At 50.8% G+C, this 21,125-nt stretch overlaps 1 protein-coding gene across 9 annotated transcripts in view; it reads left to right on the top strand.

The window, feature by feature from the left end:
• RAP1GAP2 (RAP1 GTPase activating protein 2) overlaps window positions 1-21,125 on the top strand; it is a 218,525-nt gene that overhangs the window by 78,661 nt on the left and 118,739 nt on the right. The window contains exon 1 of one of the 9 annotated variants that reach the window (XM_058560069.1): window positions 1,156-1,290. The exons of the other annotated variants lie outside the window; for them this stretch is intronic. Coding sequence (XP_058416052.1) covers window positions 1,184-1,290 — 107 coding nt within the window. The 5' untranslated portion in view covers window positions 1,156-1,183. Of the gene's footprint in view, window positions 1-1,155; window positions 1,291-21,125 lie in introns of those variants that run through there. 9 annotated transcript variants of the gene reach the window in all.

Here is a 21,125-nt window from a genome sequence, read left to right as displayed (position 1 = left end):
TGCAGGAGGAGAGGAAGAACGAACGCAGGGTGTGTGCGGCGGCCAGCGCTGGAGCCCCGGGTCTCGTGGACTGGGGTGCCTCCCCCCGCGTCTACTTGGCAACCCGGGACGCGGGGTGAAGGTGTAGCAGCCATGAAATTGATCATTGACCCTATGTTTTGTCCAACTTCCAGGGCCCAGAAAACAAATGTTAACTCGGGGGCTGACCCCAGCCCACGCAGGCGCCGACGCTGGAGGGAACCCCTCCACCCCCACAACAGTCCCTTCCCGGACTTGGGGAGAGGTGGAAGGTAGCTTGCGGCTGAGTCAAAACGCCAGGGAGCCTGGGGCCGGAGGGCGGGCGCCGGGAGCTTGGCGCGGGTGCCCCTCTGACCGCCTGGCAGCCTGGCCCTGGGGCGGGGAAGGCCCGCGGCAGTGCCCGCGCTCGAAGGCAGTTTCGCTTGGCCTGAGGACGCGCGTTTCCTCTCGGTGCATGTTTTTTCTCCCTCTGTTTTAAAGACAGTGACAGCATCGGAGAAGCATCCCGGCGGGCCGGGCTGGGAAAGCGCGGCAGCCGCCTTTGCCCAGGGAGGGAGCCCGGGGCCCGGCCGGCGGGGGCGGGGGACCCGGGAGAGCAGAGGAGCGGACGGAGAGGGAGAAGCGAGACAAGGGCGGGGGCCCGGCCGCCCGGCCAGACAGGAGAAAGCCTGGGCGCGGGGCAGAGGGCGAACGCGGGCGCCGAGCCCCCGGGAGCGCTGAGCGCGAGCCGGCCGCCTCCCTCCGCCAGCGGCCGGGCGCCTAAACTGCGCGCAGCCGGGGCGCCCCGGGCCGCGGCACGGGAGGCGGGGCCGGGGCGGGGTCCCGGGCGCGGGGGCGCGTCTGAGCCAGAGCCAGAGCCCCGGAGCCGCCCGTCCGGGCCGCGCCCCGAGTGAGCTTTGGAAATGCCCGCGCTAGGGGAGCGGGCGCCGGCGGGCCCGGAGGAGACGCTGAAGGTCGCCGGGAAGTGAGCGCCCAGTCACCTGACCCCCGGGGCGCACCTAGGCGGGGCGGGGCCCATGCGAGGCGAGCGGCCGGGGGCCGGGGCGCGGGCGCAGGGGCCGGGAGCGGGCGGCGCGGAGCGCGCGGAGCCGGGCCGGCGGGGGCGCGCGGCGGGCCGGCGGGGGCGAGGGCGAGGGCGCGGCCGGGCACCGCCGGCGGCCTCGCCATGTCCCAGCCGGCGGGGAGGATGCATTGCCGAAAGGCGGGGATCCGCGCCGCCGTGGTGCTCATCGGACTCCTGCACAAATCCCGAAAACAGAATAAAGAGAAAAGGTAAAGCCTGGCAGCGCCACCTCCCCTTCTCTCCGCTCTCGTGCTCAATTCCCGTTTTCTTTGGGATGGACTTTTCCAAAAGGGCGTTTGGCTCCGCGTTGGATGGGGAAAAAACCCTTCTCCTCCAGGCGCCGTCGGGGGAGCGAGTTCGGAGCTTCGCCCCAGACACTGGTTGTTATGAGAAAGCCCAGGCAGGGCATTGGCTGGGGTTGAGGGCGGCTGGGAGGGCCCTTCAGGCTTCATCCTCAACAGAGGGGCACCAAGTCCTTCGCCCCCACTCCTGGCATTTGCCGATCGTGGCGCCCTTCCCGTAGCCTGCAGCGCGGGTAGCATTGATCCGACCCGGGCGACAGTTCCTGGCTCAGCCGGAGTGGCCCAGTGCGCTGGTGGTGCCATTTGCTTCTCTGCAACTTGGCTGAGCCCGCGAGGTGCCCGCCAGGCCGGGATCTGCTTGCTTTGCGCATGGTGCCGGCAGGCGAGGAGCAAGTTTGGAGGTTGTGTTCCACTCCTTCCCTCTCCTCCTCCCGCCTCCGTGTCTCTCTGTCTTTGGGTTTTTCTGTCTTTGACTCTTCGCCTTTCTTGGGTTTGCTCTCCTAATTGTTTGCTCCTGGGTGTTGAAAATCGTTCTCTCGGGCTATTTCAGAGATACCGTGGATGACCTATGGTGTGAGAGCTGTAGGGTTTGGGGTGGGCAAAAGAGCTTCTGTGGCAACTTCCTGGGCTCCAGCACCCAGCTGCAGGCTTGATCCACAAGACTCCAGGAGCTGCCCACACAGGCTGGCACAGCCTCCCTTCTCTGCTAGGGGACAGAGCCCAAAGCTTCCCAGCAGCTGGGGTCATTGGAGCTGACTGTCCACAGAGATGTTGTGGGGACTTGGGGTGACCTGCGGTGGCCCTGCTCTGGAGCAATCCTCATTTCCAGAGGCGTTTTGGAGTGGTTAGTGCTGCACTGTGCATTAGACAAGGGCTAGCACAAGGGCAGCAGAGCGGGAGACACCTGGGTGGTGACTGGTGGCCCCTGGGCTTGCCTGGAAGCTGGGCGTGCCTGGGGGAGGTGGTGGGCAATGAACTGGAGCACTTTGAGAAGGTGGCATGGGTTCCCCCTGTGTGGTTGTCTCCCATCTCTCCTGTCCCCCTTCCTATAATGTAGTCTAATTCCATGTTCCTTACAGCGCAGGATGACTCTCCAGTGAAATGACTTAAGGTGGTTAAATATGAAATCATGTTGAGTCACCTAGTGAGAAAGGTCTTCCCTTTTCAGTTCTCTACTAGTCCTTGTGATTTCTTCAAGGGGAAAGTTTCACGTTGGTGCTAGTCTGGCTTTAACACCTTTTTGACACTTGCTAATCTCCCTTTTATAACAGAGAGAGCAGACCTCTGGCTCAGGGCAAATGGGGATTGGTGCCTGCCTATAACGTAGGTTGTTTTTGTACTATTTAATTTTAGGATTGTTTCCTAGTTATGGCCAGTGGTACTGATTTTTCGCTTTGTGATGGTGATATAAAGCATCACTTTAAATTAAATGCATTAAGTCAGAGGAATAAGACTATTTAATAGAAATAATGGTAATAGTACAAATAGTATAGGTTATGGCAGAAATCCTGCAGGTGAGCTAGGAATGGCTGCTGTTGGGGACACACTTGTTTAGCAGGAAAAGCTGCCAGCAGGACTCCGGAGCCTAGAGCTCCAGGTCTGGGCTCAATTCTCCCCTAGACATTAATTCTCTTCCCTTCCTTGCCCTTCAGCATTTTACCTGTGGAGGGGCGATGAACAAGCCAACCCTCTAAAGTCAGAAGGCTATGAGGTGGCTGTTCTGAGACAACCTGGGCCTGTTTTGAGGAATGAGAAGAAAGAGGTGCTGGATAGAAAGGCAGATGCGTCAGACCAGTTCCTCTCTCTGAGTTCCTCTCTGAGTTCCTCTCTCTTGCTCCCTGTCCAGGGAGCAAGAAGTTCTAGTCCTGGCTCATCTGTGATGTGATAGTATAGATTCAGTCGCCTTGAGCCTCAGTTTCTTTATCCACACACAGGGCTTGTGAGGCTCAAGTGAGATAATGTGGGTGAAGGTGCACCTGAAAGGTGGGAAGTGCTGCATGAGGATGGAAGGGTTTGATCAGAACTGCTCCCGTTCTCCTCTCTCTGGGCCTGTGCCCCCAGAAACCAAAATAAGATGTCTGGTGGTGACAGCCCCACCGGTCTAGACCAGCCATGCATGGGCCGAGGAGGGAGCCACGCAGGCATGGGCCTGGGCAGAGGTGGTCTGCGGGGGTTTGCAGTGAGGCACAGGGAAGGACCTGGACAGGGGACAGGAAGGGATTGTCTGGAGCAGGGATGCCCCAGGCTCATGGCTTTTTGTCCTTCCTGGTGGATGCACTGTGCTCTTCCCTGCAATGCCGGCAGATAGTGGTGACCCTCTCAGCCCCTGCCTTCTTCCCATTCTGCTGTTGCTCCTGGCATCCAGATGGCTTTGGCCATGGACTTAACCTACCTGAGGAGAAAGAGGGATTGATTTCAGTTGGTGCTAAATGACCTTTGCTTCCTTTACTGTAATCTGGAGTTTCTTTGTCTTTGAGCGTATGAAATCAGTGCAGTGTACACTATTGACCCTTGCTCTGCAGGCACTGGCCACGGGGGCCCTGGAGCAGGCTGCAGCTGCCAACATCTCTTAAGCACTCCTCAAACTCCATGCTGGGTGTTAAATTTGCTGAGTTCCTCTTTCCTCCCCTCTCTCATCACAGGGTCAGGTCAGACTCAGGCCCCTTCTTCATCCTTCCCAGAAGGCTTGATTCATCCATTGATCTTCCCAGCGCCTCTAATTGACAGGCTTGTGCAGATAACACTCCTGGCAGTTGGCCATAAGAGAGGAAATGGTCCTGTGTGGCTTGCAGTGATGGCCCAGTGGTCCTTGTCATCTTCCTGCCCTCCCCAGACCACTTGGAAATATTGCATATTGGGGGCAGGTAGGTGTGCCAGGAAGGATGGTAATGACACAGGTATCCCATATGGTCCAGAACCAGGAGACTCCCGGGCACTCTTGGTAGGTCCTGAGAACTGTGCTCAAAGCTCCAGCCTCAGTTTGCCTCCTGGAGAAATGGGTGTAGTGCTCATCACCCTTGACTTGACGACTCTCTACGGGCGTTGTGGAACAACCTGGAGGTTCTGCTGCTTTCTGGCCGTCTTCCAGGGATTCCATCACCTGTGATCTTGCAGAAGCAGTGGTGTGTTTGAGAAGGGATCAGATCTGAGCATGGTTCCAAGGAGGCACCTGAATGAAGCCTTCCTTGGAGACGGCAGTTGGGAAACCACTGTCATTGAGAGCTCCTTTTAAGCACTTTGATTTTCAGAGCCTGCTTTCTTATAGATGTGGAAGATCAGGGTAGGTTCCAGAACACCACCTCAGTAACGATAGAAGTGGGTGGTGGGGGAGCGGTGCCCTCTGAGGGGAAACAGGTGCCTGTGGTGGGAAGGACCAAGGCAGAGGAATGCAGTCAAGATATGTACGTTCTGGGGCCGGGGCCGTGGTGTAGTGGTTAAGTTGGCGCGCTCTGCTTTGGCAGCCTGGGGTCGTGGGTTCGGATCCCGGGCACAACCTACACCACTCGTCAGCCATGCTGTGGTGGCGTCCCACATACAAAATAGAGGAAGATTGGCACAGATGTTAGCTCAGGGCTAATGTTTCTCAAGCGAAAAAAGAGGAAGATTGGCAACAGATGTTGGCTCAAAGCAAATCTTCCTCACCAAAAAAAAACCTCAAAAAACAAATAAAACAAGACATGTACCTTCTGAAAGTTGTGGATAAAGTTGGTGTGGACTCAGGTATGACATTCTGCGCTGCAGAGAGTCAATTAGCACAAATGAAAAAGAAATCCACTTCTTCCAGGGGGGAGTTATTTTGGAACTACTCCCACCATAGGGTTTCCCTCTCCATCAGGAAGAAAATATGAATTCACTCATCATTCAGCAAATCACTTGTGGCCGGCTCTGGGGGGTAGAACAGTGAATCTGATAAATCTGATCCCTCCATTGTGGGGTATAATGTCTAGTGGGTTATTCCTTTGTAGGTTATTAGAAAAAGCCCATCTCTAGCTTTTTTTTAAAAAAACTTTTTATTGCAGAAATTTTCAAGCATGTACTAAAGTAGAATAGTGTAATACAGTACTCAGTTTCAGCCATTATCAACCCATGGCCAATCTTGTTTCATTTATTTACCAACCTACTCCCCCACAAGATTATTTTGAAGTAAATTCCAGACGTTGTATCATTTCATTCTTAAATATTTCAGTCTACATCTTCAAGATAAGAATTTTCCTAAAAAACATAACACTACCATTATCAACCCCCCTCAGTTAACAGTAATTTCTTAATATCGTATTTAATCAGTGTTGACATTTCCCCAGTTGTCTCATGAAAGTTTTTCAAAAGTTTTTTTGAGTCAGGATTCAAAATATCTAGTGTGATTGGTGATGTGTCTCTTTATCTATGTTTTTTCTTCCCCATGCGATTTCTTTATTGAAGAAACTGGATTGTTTGTCATAGGGAATTTCCCACAGTCGGGATTTCGTGGGTGGTGTCTCCTGGTGTCAGTTAACATGTTCTGCTGTCCCCTGTGTTACCGTAAGTTGGTATTTAGTTTTAGGGACTTGATCAGAATCAGGTGTGATTTTTTTTTTTTTTTGGTGAGACTGGGCCATTGGAGGTTGTCTCACTTGTCTGTTTTTGTGATGCTGGCAGCTCTCGATTGATTTGTCTTTGGGTTTGAAGGCTGGTGTCATGGAGGACACTTGTGTTCTGCCATGGGAGAGCCAGTGACAGCCCTGCGAGCTGACTGGAGATGGTGTCTGAGCCTGTGGAGTGTCCAGAAGTCCTGGCCTTGGCGTCGCAGAGTCCCAGGGCTGGAAGGGGCACAAGGCGGGAGCTGATCCGCTCTCTGGCCCCAGAACAGATGGCTGCTTGTTCTCTTCTGAGGAGGTGGCTTGGTCCTGCCCTGTGTGGAAGGGCCTGTTACTTGCCCTCTCTTGTCTGATGTTTGAATGTCACCCAGTTGGCTGTTGTTGCTTTAAAGAACAAACATCTCCCTTTAACCAGCTTCCCATTTTTAACCTCACCGAGAGTCTGAGGAGTTAGACTCTTAGACTTAGGGGACAGAATTCGAAGCATAAATGAGTTTAGTTGATTCCTTTTGTGCCACTCTTTTTATCTCCTACTTGGTCTCCTTACTTCTTGTCCCCCTTATCCATTCTCCATGTGGTGGCTAGAGTGGAGTTTAAAAAAGTCAAATAAAATGGAGTCTGTCTACTGGAGAAAGCTCTCCATAGGCTTTCCATTATACTTTAAATGAAATCCAAACTCCGAAGCTGGGCCTACATTCCCTGGCTGGTTCTCTGACCTTGCCTCCTACCCCTTCCCCCTCACTCACTGTGATGGCTGTACTTGTGAAGCTGCAAAGGCCTTCTTTCTGTTTCTGGGACTTGCCAAGCTTGTTCCTGCCCCTGGCCCTTTACACGTGCTGTTTATGGTGACTTAATTGACTGGGGCTTCCTCATCGTTGGGCTCACAACTCAAATGTCACCTCCTTCGAAAGGACTCCCCTGACCATCCAATCTAAGCAGCTCACTCAAGCCATTACTTTACCCTCATTTATTTCCTCCATGGCACTTATTAACTGGTATTCTCAGCTTATGTAATAAACAATCTAATGACTGTTCCCTCCCCTGGAATGTGAGCGGTCTGAGAGCAGGGACTCAGCCTTTTTCACCTCCAGGTCCCCCTTGCCCAGAATAGGAGGTGCTCGGTAAATATTTGCTAAATGAATGAATGCAACCTCGCGGGACTCACTGACTCCCCAGGCGAAATGTACGCATTGCCTGTGACCCCGAGGTCCTCTTAATACTGCAGCGCCCTCCGACACAGATTTCAAGGTGCCCTTTTCTTGTCTGAGATTGGGGAATTTTTCCAATCCTCTCCTTCCTTCCCTTCTGGAAGAAATATAGGAGAGAAATGCAGCTGATCAGTTGCACAGGTGTTGTTCCATTGTTATTCCTCTAACTCCTTCCCTGCTGCTGTGTGGTTTGGGGATCCAGAGATGTGAGCGTCCAGGCTCAGTTCTGACCATCCTGAAGCTGGGGCCGGGCACCAGGGCTGTCCTGACTCAGGGTTCCTAGATCTCGGGTCCTGGAGCTGCTGTCTTGTAGGCAGAGGTGGGCTCCCTTCATTCATGCCAAAGAGGGGCCGGTGGGCGTCTGAATTAGTGAACAGTTGCCATTGGCCAATATATATTTTTTCTAAATGCAGCTTTATCTCTTTGGAGCCCGCATGGTGCACAGATGGCTGGTTACCAGGATGTTGCCAAATAGAGGGCTTGCCAGGCCTGCTCAGTTAAACCAACGAAAATCACTTCTGTGCAAACGGGGGCTGCCGAAGGGCTCAGGAAGTTTTTCAGTCATTTTAAGCAGATGAGGCCCCCCGCCCCCCCACGCCCACCCCGCAAACAGTCTCCTTGCCTTCCGAGTCCATAAAAAGTAAATGAGGCAGGCAAAATGATTTCAGGTGGACAAGTGCTTTTTATTTTAATAGCTGTTTTAAAAAATGAATTCTGGCAAGTGAGGCTGGTTTTCCATGTACGATAGTTACATAACATTTTTAAAAAGTAAATTTGTTTAAGTGAGAAAATCGCAAGTCATTTCAAAGGAAAGTGTTAAGAAAAGTAATAGTCAGGGCCGGCCCCGTGGCTTAGCGGTTAAGTGCGTGCGCTCCACTGCTGGCGGCCCGGGTTCGGATCCCGGGTTCGCACCGACGCACCGCTTCTCCGGCCATGCTGAGACCGCGTCCCACAAACAGCAACTAGAAGAATGTGCAACTATGACATACAACTATCTACTGGGGCTTTGGGGGAAAAATAAATAAATAATTAAAAAAAAATTGTAAAGAAAAAAAAGAAAAGTAATAGGTGGTACATGGATTTTGGAAAAATTGGGGAGATGGTGTGGCAATGCCTGTGGTTTAGGGAGCACCATTGGAAGAAAGGGGGTGCATTTCTCATATGTTTAAGTGGACTCTATAGCACCAGTGTCCTGGGGTTGTTGAGGGTTGAATGGTTGTAACAAGCCAACACCTTTTGAAGCTTGCTCTGTGCTGGGCCCAGTGCTAGGGGCTTGCATGCATATCTGTCTTAATTCTGCCAGTTGTTATTTTTGTTTTCCACCCGAGGGACAGAGTCTCAGAGGTTGAGGAATGTGCTGGGGGCAGAATCAGAGGTGGAGGAGCGGGGATTTTAACCTGGGTCTGTTGAGGTCCAGAGGCTGTGTTTTTAACGATTAAATTATTTGGAACCCATGCTAAGCACTGACTCAGTGCGTGGCTTCTGAGCAGTGCTTCGTGCCTGTTGCTGCTGCTGCTCTTATGAATGTACTGAACTGGAACAGTCGTAGAATAAGTGCACAAATCGTAGGGTACAGCTCATTGAATTTCCACATATGCATCCTCCTGTGTAGACACCACCCAGATCAAGATACAGAACTTTCTGGCACTTGTGGCTGGTTGGTACCTGGAGTAGCCTTGACCCCCATAATAAAGGGAAGAGCATGTCTGGGATTTTGTGAGTTGGGATTTCTGGGAGTCCTGGTTCGACCCTGAAGAGGATGGTGTCAGAGAATCCACATGGATTTCTAGGGGCGAGCTAGCTTGGTTCACCTTCCACTCTCCTTCCAGACACGCTCAGTGGGAACCTGGAGCCGATGCTGTGTTTATTCACTGCCCTTGGAGCAAGGGTGGGTTGAAAAATTGTCACTTGCTTTTAAGCTTATCGGTTCTGAACACTCTGTTTCATGGAGCCTGGAGCTGCAGCCAAGTCCTTCCCGGAGTCCTCTGGGGATGGGCTGACCCTGCCAGGCCTCACCATCGGGCCACTTCTCCAAAGGCAGGAGGGAGCAGGCCCATTGATTGCAGCCGCCCCCTCCTCTGTCCTTCCCCTCTCCCCACTTTTTCTGTTTCTTTGCTGTAAAGATCTTTACCAACCACATTGACTGCCTTGTGGTAGAATCAGGACCCTGTGATGATTCCTATTGTCCTAAGTGCTTACAACTCTAACAGCCCCCGAGCAAGGCACAGCTCTCACCTGCTTTACAGGACAGACCCCTAGTAAGAGTGGAGGCTGGACCCCCCTCATTTTTCACTGTCATGTGCTACAATACCACGCTGTCCTGTCTACAGAGAGTGGGGACAGCTCACTCTGGCACCTGAATTTGCAATCTGAGGCAGAGGTCAGAAACTGGCCCCTGCAGATTCCTCAGATCTTTAAGAAGCCTCTCCTCTGTGCCAGACACTGTTCTAGGTGCTGGGGACGCAGCAGGGAACAGCACAGGAACAAAACCCTGCCCATTCTTGAGGGGCGTTGTTAGGCCCACATATTTTTTTCCTTTTAAGCTGATATTTTAAAATTGGAAGGTTCCATGTTATGAATCTGTATTTCAGTCTTTTCTTGAGAAATCAGAAGCTCTGGCAACATCGGCTAGGCCTGCCTTCCTGTATCGCACCTAAACTGCCAGCTGCCGGCTCAGTACAGGGGCAGTGCCCCCCTGCTCGCCACAGCACCCATACCTGGCCACACCTGTTCCACCTGCCCCGCCCTTGGGGGATTGGATATACAGTGTGAAAAGCAGGAGGCTCGAGGTTGGGGAGCTGTACTTGAACTCACTGAAGGCGGAGGCTGGGGGTCGGGTCCCAGCCCCGCGTGCCCTCTGGTCTTCCTTGGTTTTGTGCAGGTCCATTGTGATTGGAAATGAGGGGTCCTGGCAGCCTGACTGGGCTCCCTGCAGGAGCTGGGCTGCAGAATGGCCAGTGTTAATTTGCTGTTAGATGTTCCTGCTCCCTCCCTCTCCCTAATTACTCCCCAATAAAATCACAGAAATTATGGGAGGCTGTGTCTTACAACACAGAACCTCAGGAATCTCAGAGAAGGGACAGGGATGGAGGCTTGTATTTCTCTCCACTCTGGGCATGGCCTTGGGCTGGCACTTACACCTCTCTTAGCTCATTTCAGTCTCTGCACGATGCTTATTATCATCCTCTCATTTTTCATAGAGGAGAAAGCTGAGGTTCAAAAGGGGTGACATATGCAGTGTCACTCAGCTTGTACAGCAGAGCTGGGAGTCAAACCCAGATGTGTCTGATGCCAAATTCTATGCCTTTTTTTCCCTCGCCAGTTACATGGTGACTCTGGCTGAATTACTTGACCTCTCTGCCCTTGACTTTCACCATCTGCGAAGTGGACAGTAATGCAGCTCAAGTGTATGAAGTGCATACCAGGTGCATGAAGAGACTTCAAAACATTAAGAAGTGTGGCACCTTGGCACATTCTCGTTATTTTTTAAGGATGGGACTGGACGGGTCTCTGGGGCAGCTGGGCTTCTTTTGAATTGGGGGTATGGTGGAGCCTAGGGTGGGGGAAGGGTCTGGTCTGTCAGGCTTCAGATAAGCTGAAAGGTCTCCTGGCTGCTGTCCTCACTAATTAGAGCAGAAATTCTTGCTTCTCTATGAGAAGGGGAAGGTCTGGGCTGGAGCCCGGGTTACCGGGCTCTTAATATATCTGTATTCTAAGAGAACATTTATTTTAATAAGATATTTAATCTGAGATGCAAAGGCAGAAACAGTGTGTAAATCAAGAGGAAACTGAAACAGGCTGTCTGAAAACTAGATCTACAAGTGTGCCAGGAGGGCTTCTGAGTGTGACATCAGCGAGGGCCAGTTACTGATAGCCGAGAAGTTCCCCCAAAGGCACAGCCATCGGGACGCAGGACACAGGCATTGGTGCAAGTGACGGGAACAGGGACACCTGGCTTCCATATCTCAGTTCCTCTGACGTCCCCCGCTTCTGGGAAGTGCTGCCACCCCCCTCTGCGGCATTGCCCTCTTGCTCCTCCGTAAATGCAAATGCAGGCAGCAGTCCTGCTTATCAAAGGGTTGTGTTCCAAGTGTTCATTTGTGCTGTTTCAATTCACTTCCATCAATATTTGTGGAATGCCAGATGTGTACCAGGCACTGGACAGCAGGGTCCCGGAGGAGAATAAGACACTCTCCCTGCCTCACACAGTCTACGCTCCAGGAAGAGAGACCAGGCATGTAATGCAAACCCAAGACAGAAGATGGTGGTGCTGGAAAAGAGGTGGCAGGTGCCCTGGAGATCAAAAGAAAGGATGGACTACCCAAGGCCCCCTTTTCCCTGACTCTATCTTGAACATTGAGGACCTCGTCTGGGAGGACAGCCTGGCCTCGCTTAGGGTTGGCCCTCAGCTCTGGGGTTGAATACTGCTTCCCCACCCTCTTCTGCTAGTGTGCGGTGTGGCCCAGCTGCCCTTTAACCCAGAGAGTCTGGATGCCTTGCATACAGATTGCCACTCCCTCCGGCCAGCTAGCCAATAGATGCTCTTGGTCACAAGGCCCTAGCTGAGAGTGGGGCTGGCTGTCTGTGACCCATGCCTCTGCTGGAGGTCCAGGCCCAGCAGAGGTCTCAGGGTATGAGAGGTAGGGACCCCTAGATAGCAAGAACATAACTGCAGAAGGGCAGAGGGGCAGCCTGAAGCCTCATGGAAAAACCCAGGGAAGCAGCACCATATGTGATCCTGAACATAGATGGTGTTCAAACTGTGGCTCTCAGTTTCTCTATCTGTAAAATGGGATCAGGACTAATGAATGATTTGCGCCTGTTCTTTAATGGAATTATTTGTGTAAACAAAAATATTATTCAACAGTTCCGCTCCTAAGTATATACCTAAAAGAATTGAAAGCAGGGACTCAAAACAGATGTTTGTACACCCATGTTTATAGCAACATTATTCAGAATAGCCCAAAGCGGAAGCAACCCAAGTGTCCTTCAGCAGGTGAATGAAGAAACAAAATGTGGTATATCCATTCAATGAAATATTACTCAGTCAAGAAAAATGGAATAGAATCTGATATGACATGGATGAACCATGAAAACATTACGCTAAGTGAAATAAGCCAGACACAAAAGGACAGATATTGTGTGATTCCACTTATCCACTAATATGAGGTATCTAAAATAGGTAAATTTACAGAGACAGAAAGTAGAATAGAGGTTACCAGGGGTTCGGGGGGAGGAGAGTTATTGTTTAATGGATACAGAGTTTCTGTCTGGGATGATGAAAAAGTTCTGGAAATGGATAGTGGGGATGGTTGTACAACACTGAATGCTACTGAATTGCATACTTAAAAATGGCTAAAGTGGTAAAAGAAAAAAGAATCTTATTCATAACCTTAATATGTAAAACAGATAAAAGAGAGTGTTTCCCTGGTTGGAGATGGGGTGGGCGGGTGGGGGTGGCTCTAGCCTGGGCTCTGTGAAAACTGAGCTGGGTTTGGAGCCAGGAGTGCCTTGGGGACTCCAGGGAAGCGACAGCCCTCCCTTCCCTAATAGACCATATTCTGAAGTTAAAGGTGCCCAAGGCCTCTGTCCTGCCCAAGTGTGGACACCCACCCCTGAGCGTCTTGTGTTGCTGGGGAAGGTCAGCCCAAGGGGCAGGCCCTGGAGGCCCTGGGCTGCCTCCTGGGCTCCTCTTTTATCCTTTCCTGCAGTTGCAGGCTCATAGACAGGCGTTTGCCAGTGCCTTGTGGGGCTCTCCTTGGAGGCCAAAGGGACTGCTGGTGGTTGTTGGTGGTGGGGACTTCCAGGGCTCAGCCTGGGTTCCAGAAGTGTGGAGAGAAAGTCTTGGCTCTGTGCTGACCTCTGGGCACAGACCAGAGACCGTGACCACACAGTGGAGGGCTTGGGTTTAGTGACCACAATGTGGATGCCCTCAGTGACCTGCCAGCTGGCCCTGAGATGGGCAGCAGCCACCCCAGGGTGCGCTGACCGTGCAGAGCAGGGTTCTACTGCCCCTGACCGCTGCACAGGCTCAGAACCATCCTCCGAGTGCTCTCTGGGCTGCTTCTTGCCAATCTGATTTTTTTTAAAGAAATGTTTATTATATTTTTAAAATCCATGTTCCTTGCAGAAAATTTGGAAACCGCAGAAAAGTACAAAGACTAAAATAAAAATCATCTGCAATCCCAGATGGGGGATTACAGAGATAGCCACTATTAACATTTAATATATTTTCTTCTGGTCTTTTTTTCTGTCCAAACACGTACCCTCCCACACAATATACTTACATCTGCATCTACATCTGTTTCGCTATAACAAAATTGGGATTATACTTGATATATAGTGTCTTAGTCAGGACTCTTGGGGGCAAATGACAGAGGCCTAGGTTGAATTAGCCAAACAGAATAGGGGGATCTGTTGGCTGGCATAACCCATCTGTGAAAAGTGCTGGCCTCAGGAACAGCTGGATCCAGGACTATAAGCAGTCTCTCTTTCTCTCTGTCTCTTGTATCTATGTCTGTCTTTGTGTTGGCTTGATTCTCTTGGGCCATCTCTCCCCATGATGTTGGAACTATGGTTGCAGACCACTGTGTGCTTAACATTTCAACCCCTTTTTCTCCAGAGAGGGAAAAAACACTCCTTTCCACCAGCTCCAGTTAGACACATCCCAAGGAGGAGTTCTGATTGGCCTGGATCACGTGTCCATCTCTATATCAATCTCTGCACTGAGGTGGGGGTGGCGAACAATGATTGGCCCAGCCTGAGTGAGAGGCTCATTCCTGTGGCCAGTGTTGGTCTTGTGATTACAAGAGTCCTTTCCTGTGGGAGAGGAGCACTTCCCTAAAGTAAAGGTGGGGAATTTTGTTAGCAGAGGAGGGGTGAAGTGAATTGGGTAAGCAAAAGCCACAGACAAAAGCTGCTTTGGCGTTGCTTCCAGCCATGGGGGGCTAGCAGGGTGTGTTGGGTGAGCATGTGGGCCCTCATTCTCATACCAGTTTAATGGGAGATCAATTGGTACCATCCCATAAGCAGTATAATTTGGCAACCTGTCACCATTATTCATGCGTGTCTGCTTTGACTCAGTGAACCACTTTTGGGACCTTATCCAGCGTGTATATTTCCACGCATGTGAAATGATGTAGGTCAGCGTCCTTCACTGCAATATTATTTGAAAAAGCAAAACATTGGAAACATCCAAATGTCTATCAATAGAGACCTGGTTATGTAGATTAATTCACATTCATGCCGTGGACTACTACGTTACTTAAAAAAGAATGGTGAAACTTTCTGTGGACTGATAGAAAGTTTTCCCAAGATATTTTGAGTAAGAAAGCAAGGTGCAGAATGGAATGTAATTTTGTGTAAAAAAAGGGGAAAATAGGACTCCATCTTTGTATTGGCTTATGTTTGCATAAAGAAGCTACAGAAGTACATGTAAAAACCATTTCACAGGCTAGGTGGGCACCGGACAGATTGGGATGAGGATAAGACCAAGCTTTTCGCTATATACCTTCTAATAATTTTTGGCTGTTGAACTACACTAATGTATTACTCATTCAAAAGTCAACAGACCAGTTTCCTTTTGGGGTGATGAAAAAGTTCTGGAACTAGAACTGTTGTGGTGGTGATGATTGCACAACATTGAGAATGCAAAAGCCACTGAATTGTATACTTTAAAATGGTCAAGATGGTAAATTTTATGTTATGTCTGTTGTACCACACTAAAAAGAAAGTGAAATAAAGTTAACAGACCGAAAAAAAAAAGTGGAAGAAACTGAAAAAAAAAAAAAACAACCCTACTGCCTGTGAGCCCTGGAGTCAGACAGCCTGGGTTCAAATTCTGGCTTTGCCCCTTTCTAGCTCTGTGACCGGGGATAAATTACTTAATTTCTGGGAGAATCAGTTTGTTCCTTTGTGAAGTGTGGATAATAAAAGAATCTGTAATCTGATGATTGAATGAGGTAAAAGATTTGTGTCTGGGGAATAGTTGGCCTCCCTGTGGGTTAGCTAGTGGGAAGATGAGGATTACTGTGGCTACCCAAGTCGGGCTCCCTCCCCTCTGGCTAGCTGGGACATTTGCATTTTAATGGAGAGTCTTGAAGACTAAAACCTAGGAGGGAGGAATGGTTGGAATTTCAAAAAACTTTATAGCTGCTACTTGGGGAAAATAAGGTCTTGTCTTTTCCTGAGGAGAGTTCAACTTTTACTTTCTCCTCACCTGGGGCCCCAGGTGGTTGAGTTGGAAGCTTAAGAATGAATGACCTGCTAATGGGAAGGAGGGTGGACTAGAAGGAGTGAGAAGGGAGAGCAGAGGATCAAACCCAAGACTGACCAAGCCCGAACCAGCTGAGAGGTCAAAGCCTGAAGGTTTGAATCTGGAGAAAATGAGAAGAAGAGCCGTCAACCAACCAAGAAAACGCCACCCCCCCCAACCTCCCTGAACCCAGTAGCCACCTCCAGCTAGTGCTCTCTTTATTCTCCTTTACAGCAGAACTTCTAGAAGAATGCCTCCAGCTTTGCTCTCCACCACGCCATAGTGCCATAGTGGCTGCTCTGGTTACCGAATCCAGTGGTTACCTTTCTGCCCTCAGTTTAGAGTCATTTGACGCAGCTCGGAAAACTCGCCCCCCTGCTCTCCCTCCATCTCCTGGCCAGTCCGTCTCAGTCTCCTCCTCCTTCTCTGACTTTGACAGCTTGTGCCTGGGCTGCTTCCTCTTCTGTCTCCCTCAGTGATCTCCATTTGGATGTCTCAAAGGCATTCCAAACTGAACATGTCCAGAGTGGAATTCCTGGTCTCTATCCCACCCTCCCCCTCCCAGCTCGCCAAACTCATCCCCCCTGGAGCCTTGCCCATCTCAATTTTGGCCTTTGCTTAGGCCACAATTCTTGGAATCATCCTTGACTTCTCTGTGTTGTTCTTATGCCCCACATCCAATCTGTCGGCGAATCCTATTGGCTCTCCCTTCATATTGCATCTGGAATTGGACCACTTCCTACTATCTCCATGACTGTCAGTCTAGTCCAATCCATCATCAGCTCTCACCTGGTTATTGAGGTAACCTTTTTTTTGAGGAAGATCAGCCCTGAGCTAACATCTGTGCCTATCCTCCTCTTTTTGCTGAGGAAGACCGGCTCTGAGCTAACATCTATTGCCAATCCTCCTCCTTTTTCTCCCTAAAGCCCCAGTAGATAGTTGTATGTCATAGTTGCACATCCTTCTAGTTGCTGTATGTGGGATGCCACCTCAGCATGGCCGGAGAAGCGGCGCATCGGTGCGCACCCGGGATCCGAACCCGGGCCACCAGTAGCGGAGCGCGCGCGCTTAACCGCTAAGCCACTGGGCCAGCCCTGAGGTAACCTTTTAACTGGTCTCCCTGCTGCCCCTCTTTGCCCCGTTACAGTCTGTTCCCAACACTGCAGCCAGAAAGACCCTCTGAATCTATGAGTCAGATCACATCTCTCTTCTGCTTACAACCCTCCCTCCCATGGCTTCCTGTTTCCCTGTAGTAAGAGCAAAGCTCTTACCACGGCCACAGGCGCTACATGATCTGCCCCCTGTGATTCCTCTGCCCTCAGCTCCTGTTCTTTACTCTTTGCTCACTCTGCACCAGCCACACTGGCCTCTTTGCTGTTCTTTGACCAACTAAGATATGTTCCTACCTCAGGACCTTTGCTGTTCCTTCTCCCTGGAATGCTTTTGTCCCAGACACCCTCATCACTTGCTTCCTCACTGCCTTCAGGCCTTGCCTCAAATGTCACCTTCTCGTTGAGGTCTTCTCTGATGACCCTATTTAAATTGCAGACTCTTCTCTGCTTTATTTTTCTTCATAGCATTTGGCACTACTTGATATACCTCATATTTAAAGTTTTCACATTATTAGGTGTTTATTCTCTCTTCTCCCCACTGGAATGTAAGCTCCATGAGGGCAGGGGTTTTGTCTCTTTTTTTTCACTCTTCCCTCTCCAGTGCCTGGAGCAGTGCCTTGCACATAGAAGATGCTCAGTAAAAATGTTGTGAATGCACGCATGGAATTTGGTCTTCATAGTGAGTGTAACGGGATGCCATCTCAAGACCTTGTGTAGGGGGCTTCCATGATCAGATTTCCATTTCAAAGGGTCAGTCTGACTCCTGGGGGACCACAGTGGGACAAGAGTGGGTTTGTGAGGATTGGTTGGGAAGACGTCAGTGGCTTGGAGATGATAGTGGAGGGGAGTGGAGGGACGTGGATGGACCTGAGAGAAATGTAGGAGGCAGGAAGAGAGGATTGTTAATTACTAGAGCTGGGCTTCTCATACTTGAGTGTGCACAGAAGTCACCTGGGCATTTTGTCAAAATGCAGCTTCCCATTGGTGGGTGTGGGTTGGGCCTGAGAGTCCGCGTTTTAAATGACCTTCCAGGTGATGCCCCTGCTGCCGGTCCAGAGACACCTTGGGGTCCTTTGGTTGCATGTCAGGCTAAGGCAGGAGGAAGAGTCAGGAGTGCTCGGTGCCTTTAACTGAGAGAGAGAACCCAGGAGGAACAGGTTGGGGGAAACGATAAGGTCACTTTTGGACATGTTGAGTTTGAGGTGCCGTGAGATCCCAAGTGGAGATGGCCAGCTGGCGGAAGAGGGGCCTCTCAGCAAACGCAGCCCCATCGTGGGTGAGACTGAGTGTGGAGAGGGTGCATCGAGGGGACCCCCTTCCGCTCCGGAAGCTGTATTACTGCCATGAAAGATCACTGTGAAGGCAAGGGCATTGGTTATGACAGCCGGCGGGATGTGGGGCGGGTGCTTCCTTCACTAGGCTCATTCAGTACCGCTCTGACCTTGCTGGTTTAACAGCCTCACAAAGAAACTGAGTGGGAGCCTCTTCCCTGAAGCCGGCTGCCACCTGGGGCTTGTGAGGGAAGCCAGACAGCTCTGGTTCTCAAGGAGTGGGTGGACACTCTCCAGTTTTGGTGCAGCCAACCGGGTGGGCTGTCCTGGAGCGTTTGGGTGTCCCTGCTGTCCAGGATCCCCATTGTGGACTCAGGCGAACCTGGGTGCAGATCCCACTTAGCCACTTGGTAGCTGGCTGACCTTGGGCAAGGCACGGCACCTCTCTGGACCTCAGTTTTCTCATCTGTGTGATGGGGTAATAATAGTGGTTGTGAAGGTCAATGAGATGGTGTGTATAACACGCTGAGCCCAGAGGCTGGCGCTGGCCAGTGCTCAGCAAGGTTCTGATAATTATCTCCAGAGGGTGTGGCATAGTCAGGATGGGCGCTGGCCTTGCCCACTCCCTCCCTCCCTGCCTCCTGCCTGCACCTGACTTGGCCCCACCTTCAAGCCCTTCTCACATCAAAGATCCCGCTTCCTCCTTGGTCCCTCTCCTTGACTTGAACCCTCTCCCATACAGATCAGGCCCCACAATTTATTTTGCTCTGAATTTTGCTGGCACCCATGCATTCAAGCTGGTCTCTTATTCATTCATTTTTCCCTTCTGAGCCTGACTCTAAGCTCCCTGGGGGCAGTGTAATTGTCCATCTGTCCATCCATGTCTCCCATTATACTTTGGTCCTTGAGGCTGGGGAGGTGCTGAGGATCCAGCAGGGATGAGGCAGGCCTGATCCTTGCCCTCGTGGAGCTCATAGTCCAGCTGGAAAGACAGGCATCAAATAGGTCATTGCAGTTGAGGGCTGGGTGCTGTGACAGAAGATGGGGTGCCATGGTGCAGAGAGTACAGGGGCCCTGATCCAGGAGGGGCACTGGGGCCCTCAAGGAAGGGCCATTGTGGCAGAGATCTCGGGGGTGAATAGGACACAGGTAGACAAAGTCTGGAGAGGGCATGTGGGCGAGGAGAAGAATCTAGACGGTGGGCAAGGAGAAGAGTCTCTGACGTGAGTGAGCGGGTGGCTCAGTGGAGGAACTGACAAGTTTTGTGGACTGGTGGGTACAGGTGAGGAGGGGAAGTGGGAGAGGCGAGATGAGGCTGGCCTGGACAAGGGGCCCTTGAGGACATGTTAAAGAGCTGGGTGTGATCCTGGGTCATGGAGAGCCACTCAAAGGAGGGTGTCACCATCCACTTTGCATTTATTTTTCACCTTTGTTTTTTTTGGTTGTGGTAAAATACACATAACATAAGACTTACCATTTTAACCATTTTAAAGTGTGCAATTCAGTGGCATTAAGTACATTTGCAATGTTGTGCAACCATCACCCCCATTCTTCTCCAGAACTTTTTCATCACCAAACAGAAACACGGTACCCATTAGCAGTCACTCCCCTTCCTCCGCCTGACCGCCCTAAGCAACCATCAGTCTACTTTCTGTCTCTATGCATTTGCCTATTCTGGATATTTCATTTACATAGAATTACACAGTATGTGATTTGTTGTGTCTGGCTTCTTTCTCTTGCCATAATGCTTTCAACGTTCATCTATGTTGTAGCATGTAACATTATTCTTTTTAAAGGCTGAATAATATTTGTGTGAATATGCCATATTTTATTTATCTATTCATTTGTTGATGGATATTTGGGTTGTTTCCACCTTTTGGCTATTGTGAATAATGTTGCTATGAACTTTCAGGTACAAGTTTTTGTTTTAACACCTGTTTTCTGTTCTCTTGGGTACATTCCTAGGAGTGGAATTGGTGGGTCATATGGTAATTCTATGTTTAACTTTTTGAGGAACCGCCAACTGTTTTCCAAAGAGGGGACGCCATTTTACATTCCCACCAGCAACGTACAATGGTTCCAGTTTCTCCACATCCTCGCCAACACTTGTTATTTTTTAAAAATTGTGGTCATCCTAGTGTTTGTGATCAGCTTTTCACTTTAGAAAGATCCCTATGTCTGCTCCCTGGAGAATAGATTGAGGTGTGCAATGGATGGAGTTGGGTTAGGATGGGGGTGTCGTTGTCCAGGTGAGAGATTGAGAGGTGATGGGGTGACAGTGACAGTGGGTTGGAGAGAACGGAGCCTATCTGGGAAGTGAGCACTTAGTGATGCACTGGAGTCCTTGTGTGAGGAGAGCAGGGGCTCAGGCATGGCTTATTCACATCATATCCCCAGTGGCTTGCGCTGTGCTGGCACAGAGTGGGTGCTTTATAAATACTCACTGAATGGACGCCAGATTCCTGAGGAGGAGAAATGGGGACTTTGAAGCTCTTTGTGCTCTTACTGAGGGCCCCCCCCCCCATGACTGCTTCCTGATAGCGTCCTCGGTCTTGGAGTGGTGGGGTAAGGAGACCTCTCAGCCCCTCTTCTGAGGGGGCTGTGGGGTTACCTGGGGAAGGAAGCAGAGCAGCTTCCCTTCTGGACCACCTCCATCCTTTCTTCATTTCAAGGTCTCCAGACCCAGGAGACCATGTGGGTGGGGCTGGGGAGCTGGAGAGAATGGCCTTTTGGGTGAAGGTCTGAACTGGTGGGGGCAGTCGAAGGCTGAACTGGCAGCTCTGGGGGCGGGAAAGCCTGTTCTGAGCTCCCCAGGCGTAGGGTGAAAGCATTTCCTGTGTGCAGATGTGCCTGGGACGCCACATATGACACCTGGCACAACCCCCCCTGCTCCTCCAGGGGACGCCTGGGGAGCCCTCAGAGGTTTCCTCCACTCTCGACGCTTCTGTTGGGGTTCCGGGAGGACCCAGAAGGACCTGGCCCAGCCCTTTGTGTGGTTCCATTGATGTCCTGCCGCAGGCCTCGATGCGGCTTCTCCAGCTCTGCGGCCTTTTAACTGATGGATTTTGGCCTCGATGGGGAGGGAAGTGTCTTTGATCTAAAAGCTTCCAAAAGGTTCCATTTTCTCCTTTCCTCCTCTCTCTACCCTGTCTGTCTTTCCTCTCTTTTCTCTCTCCTTTTTTGCTCTCTGCCCGTTTTCTCCCCACCACCCCTGTTCTGTAAATCTGTAAAACAAACACATTTTTAAAAATCTCATTTACGTATTCCATCTGCAGCTTGGAGCAGGATGAAGCTGCTGCCTCCCTTGGGAATTGGCTTTTGAG

This window comes from Diceros bicornis, chromosome 18 (assembly GCF_020826845.1).
Source record: "Diceros bicornis minor isolate mBicDic1 chromosome 18, mDicBic1.mat.cur, whole genome shotgun sequence".
Taxonomy (NCBI): domain Eukaryota; kingdom Metazoa; phylum Chordata; class Mammalia; order Perissodactyla; family Rhinocerotidae; genus Diceros; species Diceros bicornis.
This window is presented reverse-complemented; position numbering and strand designations above follow the sequence as displayed.